Consider the following 8,044-nt stretch of genomic DNA (forward strand, 5'->3'; position numbering starts at 1 on the left):
AACCTTCGTAATTTCATTTACAGTTCACTTTTTAAATGCACCTTGCTCTGTAAGCTTCCCAATGAATACAAAAAAGAAAGTCACAAGGGTTGTTGAGTAGCTCAAGTGGTAGAACACTGCTTAATGAGCGTGAGGCCCTGAGTTCAAGCCCCAGTACTGCCAAAAAAAAAAAAAAAAAAGCAAAAAGAGTGTCATGAATGTCTTCATTTGGTTCATAATGATCTCTTTTTAAAATACTTTTTCCTCTACTTTAGGAAAGAGGGTTAATTCCTCAACATTGAATAGGAATATGAATAGGAATTATTGAAAGAACCCATTTAAAGCTTTATTTGCATTAATATCCTGTGGGATGAGCAATGATATATTTACTGCCCTATTTTGTAAACAGAAATAATGTGTAATCCAATATCTTCATTGCTGACAAGAGAGTAATTTCTAGTCTATTATGTTTATGATATTTCACATTCTAATCCAGTAATTTTAGTTTGAAAAGAGAGAACAAAAATCTTCATATTGCCTTTTCAGAGGTGTTGGCTTCTGCTTCAGCGTGTTTCAGTGGTTTCTCTTTTCTCTTTGCTTTCCTCGGATGAGCTTCCTTTCTCCAGCTGCCTTCCCAGGAGATATCTACCAGGAGTGAGGCTTCCGGGCAGCCAGTAAAATGGCTGGAAATGAAAACGGTGGTTGCAGTTTGGAGGGAGGAAAGGTCCACTTGGAAACCTAGGGTAGACTCTGGGCCTTCCTTGTGGAAAGACCTGAAAGAGATACTTGCATGTCCTTGTGACAGGCTGGACCTTTGTGACAGGCTGGACCCTTGTTGCAGGATTCCCTGTGGTGGTGGGTGGAGGAGTGAGGGAAAAGATCTGACAGTCTTTGGGGTTTACGTTATTTCCTGAGCCTCCAGGAGGAGTCACTATCTCTTGTCCTGTAGGGAGGAAAATACAAGTTAGGAAACAGACCTGGTAACAGAGCAGAGGAAGTGGGGGCAAAGGAGAAAGAAAGATGGGAAGGGAGAAATAAGGAAGTTTCAAAGCATGTTTGAAAGTATTTATATGGTTCAACAAAATGAAAAACAGACATACCTTATGATCCAGCATTTCTACTCTGGGGAACTGACCCAAGAGAACTGAATGTATATGTATACAAGCCGACTAGTTCAAAGATGCTCATAGAAGCCTCTACTTAGAAGCAATCCAAGTGTTTATCAATAGGAGAATGGATACACAAACCACGCATAGTCATACAATGAAATACATGTATTCCTCAAGGAATAGGAAAACTACTAATAACTACAGCAACTTGAATGAATCCTATTGATGTTATGTTATGTTGAGCAAAACAAGTTAGACACAAGGGTACATATCGTAAAAGACCAAAGTTCAAAACTAATCTATGGTTAAAAAAAAGTCAATAATATTCAGCTGTCAGTGTTAGCTTAGGAATTATTTAGTGGAGAAAGTAACCAGCGAACTCTTTAGAAATGTTCTATGTTTGTATCAGGGTGGTTATTAAATGGATATATATATGTAAATATACGCACATACATATGAAATACATACATTCATGTGTAACATATATGTTCCTACCTTTATATACATACTTACACATATCCACATGCCTATACATACATATGTATGTACATGTAAAATGTGATCAAGCTGTACCTTTAAGATTTGAGGATGTTATTGTGTATAAATTATTAGTAAATAAAGAAAATTCATTGGGAAGAACTTATTTAATGTTAGAAAAAAATAAGGGAAAGAGTGCTGAGGGCCAGGGCACAACTAGTTTTTGAGAAGAAATTGGTTCAAACCCCAGTGCTGCCAAAAAAAAAGAAGAAGAAATTGGGATCAAGCTCAAGTGTCAAGGTCTTCCCTTGGCTAAATCACCCAGCTGAAATGACTGTAGAAAAGGAAGCTTTCCTGTAGAAAGTGATTCCTATAGTTCCCTGGAGGTGTACCAATACAGGCCTAGAGTGGGCGGCCAAGTGTGGATGGTGGAAATAAGAGCTACCCACAGGAAGTTGGGAGCACTGATGCATTTTAAAAGAACTAGATTCTCCTTTTAGGACAGTTGAATTCAGGTTTCTTGGCTGCATTGAATATGCTTACACAGGACTGTGTCCATAGTTCCCTCCATATTTTCTGTCTTATCCACAACCCCTGGAAAGGTCATATAATGACCTTTTCCCACACCTTCTGGCTATGACTGATTGGACTGCTGATTGATTGGCTTATAGGGGAGAATTTGATCCTCACTTGAGAATTATAAAGAAGAGATGCAGTTAGTAGAAAATGTCAGTGGAATTTGCATGATAGGGGCTGGAATGTCAGGTACTGGCCAGTTGAATTGTTGAGAAGCAGAGAGGCCAGTCAACACACAGAAACAGTAAAATGGGGAAGGCCTTTGACAGAGAAAAGAGACAAGAGACCATATGATAACAGAGTGGTGATCAGAGGAATAGCCTTGGTTCTTAACTTTCTACTGCAGTCCTTCTTAGGGTTGACATTCTTAGTGTTCTCCTTGCTGGCCTTGAAATCATGATCCTCCTGCTCAGCTTCCTGAATGCTGGGATTATGAGTTTATGCCCCTACATCCAGCCTCCAGCCCTTTTTAAAGCTAGCTTGAATGGCTGTCTGTTCCTTGAGTAAAATGCCAACCCTTTCTTTCATACCTACCCGGCTACCGAAATCCTATGATTGAAATTAGACTAAAACACTTATAACTACAAAAGATGATTAAATCCCACATCCCTCATCTCATTCTTTCTGGTAAGTTTTGAATCTTTGTTACATGAAAACTTTCTACCCCAGAATCTAGGTCACTAGGAAAGAAGCTAGCCTTATTATTAAGCCCCTCTTGATAATTTGCTATCAAATCAGGCTTAGGTAAGCCTTGAGCTCTGTGTTCAGTAAGCTGTGCAGCTGTTAAAAACAAGATAACCACTCACCCACCCCTTGATCTTATATTCTTTTTTGAAATGGAAGCTACTCTCTATCTAAGTCCTGTGGCAATTGGGTGTTAGAACACCATAGGTGAGTTTTCTTCCAAGCTCTGGGATGTCCAGTAGTGTTCAGTGCTCCCCTCTACAAATTTCCAAGAGTTCAAGGTCAAGATGAAAGCTTGATCATTCATCTAGTCAAGAATGTGGGCATGGCCACATAAAAATACATTTTTCCAGCAAACTGAACACATGGTGATTATATTGGGTCACTACTTGGTAGCCCAAGTCTTCTGAAATGTGGGAGCCCTAGGGATTGATTTGGGAACTTGTCACATCTTATAAAGTTAAGCTCACACATGTGAGTGAGTTGATGTTATTTGCAGTCTCTACTGTTTGCTGAGTTGATCTTGTTTATCCTCATTTATCTCTTGTTTATCCTCATTCTACTGTGTGCTGTCTTCAGAATCTTTGATATCTCCTCAAATCTCCCTCAAACTTATCATTCTTCATTTATTTGAAGAATTCTCTATAGCTTTCTAAGAAGATTACTCAGCATTATATTTCAGAAAGAAAACTGAGGTGATCTTTCTTGAGGCTCTTTGGTTCCTACTTCTCTGTCTTTAAAGAGAAACTTGTGTACTACATACCTGTTTAATCCATTGCACTCTACTTCTGCCTCTTCTACTCTACAAATGCTACTTTGACAAAAGTCCTTAATAATCCTGGGCTTCTAAATATTTGGTTCCAGATTCCTAGAGCCCCATTTCTTGCCATATTTCCACGGATCTCCAATCCAAACCCCAAGTCTGACCTCCTGGGGAGGCCTTCCCTAACTGGAGTCTGGGTAAAGGCCCCTTAAAGATGCTTCCACAGTAGACTGTGAGTCACTTGCATCATACTCACCATTCACGTGATTATCATTCCTGCCCCACTGACAGCTACATGACCATTTCGTACCCTGCTATCTCCTCAGCCTTAGTCCCAATGCCTGAGGTAGAATTGCAGTGATTGAGAGAAATCTCATTTTCTATAATTGTAAAAGTCACCATGTTCCCACCTCTCAGGACAGTGAGATGATTAATAAGCAACTGTCTCCCATATGTTACATACTGACATGTCAGCAAAGACTCTGAATGTGAAAGATGAGAGTTCTGCAAGCTTAATAAGACAAAAATAGGTCACACTTTTAAATGCAGATTGAAAACATTTTGAGAGACAGAGGAGCATGTTTAAAAGCAAAGACACCAGAGTCAGGCTCCCTGAGATCTGCATTTAGTATCTGTATGACTATAGACAAATTTCTTAGCTTCTGAGTCTGTTTACTTATTTGTAAAATGGGGAGAATAATATGACCTATTTCAACAGCTTGTTGTGAGATTATCTGAAATAAGATATAAACTGTTCAGAATGTTGCCTTAGCTATTGTTATTATCGATCGTGAGTGTTACAGAAAGTTTCTAGTAGCATGAGCTCCATTTTTCTTAGGCCCATCAGGCTACATTTTTTTTTTTTTTTTGGTGGGACTGGGGTTTGAACTCAGGGTTTCATGCTTGCAAAAGCAGGCATTCAACCACTGGAGCCACACAGCTAGTCCATTTTGCTCTGGTTATTTTGGAGATGAGGTCTTGAGAACTATTTGCCTGGGCTGGCCTTCCAGATCTCAGCCTCCCAAGTAGCTAGGATTACAGGTGAGAACCATCAGCACCCAACTCCATCAGGTTACATTTTATACAAGATCTGTGCATTGAGGGCAGGACTAAATGATTCAGATGTTATAAGACTAGGGCCTCCATGAAGACAAGGGACTGTTGACCCTGTTGGTGATTGCCAATGTCCCCAGCACCCAGAATGGTTCTTAGTTTCTAGGGCTGCTCAGTAAGTATTTAATGAATTCATTGAATGGCCAGGAAGACACTGAATGTTCCTTTCTGTATATTTTTTGCAGTACTTAGTATTTGATTCCAGTCTCAGAACATTTGCAATAATAATTTATATCAGAGTATAATAAAAAAACTAAACTATTGCTTGGAATTTGGATATCAATGTTAAGTGGGTTTATTATAGTCTAGACATGAAATTCATAATATACCAACAACTAGCACTTTAAAAAAACAGTAATGATGAGAAGATCTTTATTTATAATTACCTGTACTCTGTGGTTATTTTGGCAGACAATAGCTTGTGTGTAATGAATTATACTGATTTTTAGGAAGTAAGCTTAGTACTTGTTTAAGTGTGCAATTCTTCCCTTACACGGCACATGGAGTTTTTAGAAAAATTCTCATGTGCTTTCAGAGTTGGACAGAAAGAAATAGCAGGTCTTGTGATTAACTGACATTTGCTGCAACTCAACTCATTTTGTGCACTCACAGAATGGCTGTCTTGGTCAAATCTCTCATTTTAAAGTTAAAGAATTTAGAGCCCAGAAAGTATCCCATAGGCCTTGCTCAAGTCTATGCTAAAAGTCAAGTCACTTCAACCACCATGTGCAGGTCACCATGTTGGGTGCTGTGACAAATGTAGAGATTATCAGGACACAGGGCCTGTGCCTGAGGAAGGGGAAGGTGCTACAAGTGCCTGGACCTGCAACAGGAGTAGAGCGTGACACATCTGTGGTGATGTAGAGATTGCTATAAGAGTTCAAGGGTGCTAGAAAGATTGCAATTTTCAAGTAATGCATCTTAAGGAAGATATTGTCTTTGCCACTATTATAAGGTGATATTACAGGGCATTTAAATGTTGTGAATTGAGCAGAATTGCAATAAACAGAAGTGATAGCATGAAGAGAAAGCAGCTACTGCCATGGAAGAGAGAGAAGAGAATGAGTTCAGACAGCCACTTAGGACTTTGCAGACAGGACTTTACAGTTTTTGCTCATGGCCTCTGACCATGATCATTCTATCTCTGTCTCCCACATAGCTGGGGTTACAGACATGTGCCTTCATACCCTATTTGTTCTTTGAGATAGGGTCTTTGGGCTGGCCTCGAACCACGATCCTCCTATCTCCACCTCCAACTAGTTGGATTAGAGGTTTTTAAAAAAATAGATAAGTAAATCTCTTATCTCATTGTAACTTTATGAGCTGTATATTTTCAAAACCTCCCAGGCTGGCAGAATGGCTCAAGTGACAGATTGTCTGCTTAGTAAGTGTGAGGCCCTGAGTTCAAACCCCAGTACCACCAACAAAACAAAAACTCCCAAAGACAGGAGGATGTGACAAAATTGGCTCCATGGTTACACATTCCCATAAACTGGAAAGAAGGTGGCAGATGACTACATCTATTTTATGATTCCTCTTTTAGATACCACTTTCAGCAGGTGATGACTGGGGCCTTGTTTTGGGGGCAGGTGTTTATAATCTACACCCCCTTGTCCTCTGATGGCCGGACTGTGCGCAAAGGTTGGATTAGGGGATCTCTGCGTGTTGTGCAACCAATACTGATGTCCCTATCTCTCTCCAGCCTGGCTGAGTCCCTTCAAAGCTGCCCCAAGCCAAGGAATGTGAAGGGCTGAAAGGCATCACTTGACTCTGGGTCTCTTTTCCATGATCAGCATCTAGTTTGGGAACTAAGATGAAGTGCAGAAAAAACACTAGACCCAGGACCCCAGGATCTCTTTTCCCATCTCTCCTATCTTCCCTGTCCTTTCCTTTCCCCAGATAAACCAATCTGAAGGCTCAGACCACCTGGAGATTTGGTAGTGGGGGAAAGGAGAGGGGCTAGGAATGGTGGAGAAATGAATTTCATGTAATCCTAAAGAAACCTGTGCTCACCTCTGCAGCATGGGTGTGATTAATGAAAGCAACAAACAGAGACAAACACCCTTCATGCACAAATGACTGTGGTGCTAGGGCTGTAAAGTGGGGGACACTGTTGGCTTCGGAGTGATAACAGTGAGTGTTTCATGTGAAGTTCTTCTCATGAAGCTCACTTGGTGCTCACAACCCCAATAATCCCGGTGATAAATGTCATTATAATTGTCACTTCATGTGTGAGGTGTCTGAGGCTCAGAGAGTTATAAATGTCTGAAGTCACAGTGCTAAGACAAGAAGCCGGTCTCCTCTTTAACAACACAGGCTGATGGAAGTAGATACATATTTCCAATTTATGGGAATGTGTAATCATGGAGCCAATTCTGGCTTTCCATACAACTTATTAATTAGTGGACCCATGGTAGAATAAAGACAAAACCCTTACCTTCTGCCACAGTTATCACCAACCAGCAGACCAGTAACCGGGAGGTGAAGCAGAGCCTGCGAGCCATGGTTTCTTCCCTGAGAGTCACTGCCCTGAACCCAGTGTTGCTTTAAAGGGGAGTTGGTGAGTCACCAGCAGCCTGATTCAGGTAATTGGTATTTGCATAGTGGACCACAGCCACCAGGGCTTGTGGTGTGAGGGTAAGAAACCTTCAAGGAAATACCAGACGGTATTTATCAACCAGAAGCTTTTTTAAATAACAAACATCATTCATCTCTCCTTCATTTTGGACAAACTTGCTCTCACTGTCCTTTTAAATTCTTTAAACTTTTCCCATGTGAACACCTTCTCTTTGCTTGTGTGCATGCGTTTTCCTCTGTGAGGGAAGGGAGCTGTCCAGGAGATGCTCAACAGCTTTCCTCTGTGTAGCTGACTTAGTTAAAAGAGAAAAATATGAGGAAGAGAGTATGACCCAGAGGCTTCCTGGCCCATGTGTTTGAAGGGTCTGTTCTTAGGTCCCTAGTCAGGGTGGACGATTTTTCTTCTCTGCTTTTTTTGTCCAGAGGCAAAGGCAGAACAGTCAGAAAACTCTTTCCTTTGGCCACCATGGTCACTATTTAAACAAACATGAGAATTTGGATGTGTAACAGTAACAGTTGTCCTTCCAGGATTCTGTCTATTTCAGCAAATCACCTGTAAGATGGATACCATATATCAGCAGTTTCCTAAGAGAAGCTGCTGGAGGAATGAGGGGTGGTGGTCATAGGTGATTAAGAGCTGGACATTGCAGTTAGGAAAAACCCTCCAGTCTTGGCTCCATTTCTTACCAGTTGGGTGAATGTTGCGAGTGGCTGAGGCTTGCTGAAACCTTTGGGGCCTGATCTGTACAGTGGGGTTTAGTGCTGT

General features: G+C 40.9%; 1 protein-coding gene across 1 annotated transcript; it reads right to left on the reverse strand.

Annotated features, from left to right (window-relative positions):
• Positions 1 to 379: 379 nt before the first annotated feature.
• Positions 380 to 7,239, reverse strand: Odaph (odontogenesis associated phosphoprotein). Its single transcript, XM_074041083.1, has 2 exons — positions 7,139 to 7,239; positions 380 to 922 (listed from the first exon to the last, which is right to left on the reverse strand). The coding sequence occupies exons 1-2, from the start codon at positions 7,203 to 7,205 to the stop codon at positions 543 to 545; spliced, it is 447 nt and encodes a 148-aa protein (XP_073897184.1). The 5' UTR covers positions 7,206 to 7,239; the 3' UTR covers positions 380 to 542.
• Between the last annotated feature and the right edge of the window lie 805 nt (positions 7,240 to 8,044).

Source organism: Castor canadensis, chromosome 9, assembly GCF_047511655.1.
Source record: "Castor canadensis chromosome 9, mCasCan1.hap1v2, whole genome shotgun sequence".
Lineage (NCBI taxonomy): Eukaryota > Metazoa > Chordata > Mammalia > Rodentia > Castoridae > Castor > Castor canadensis.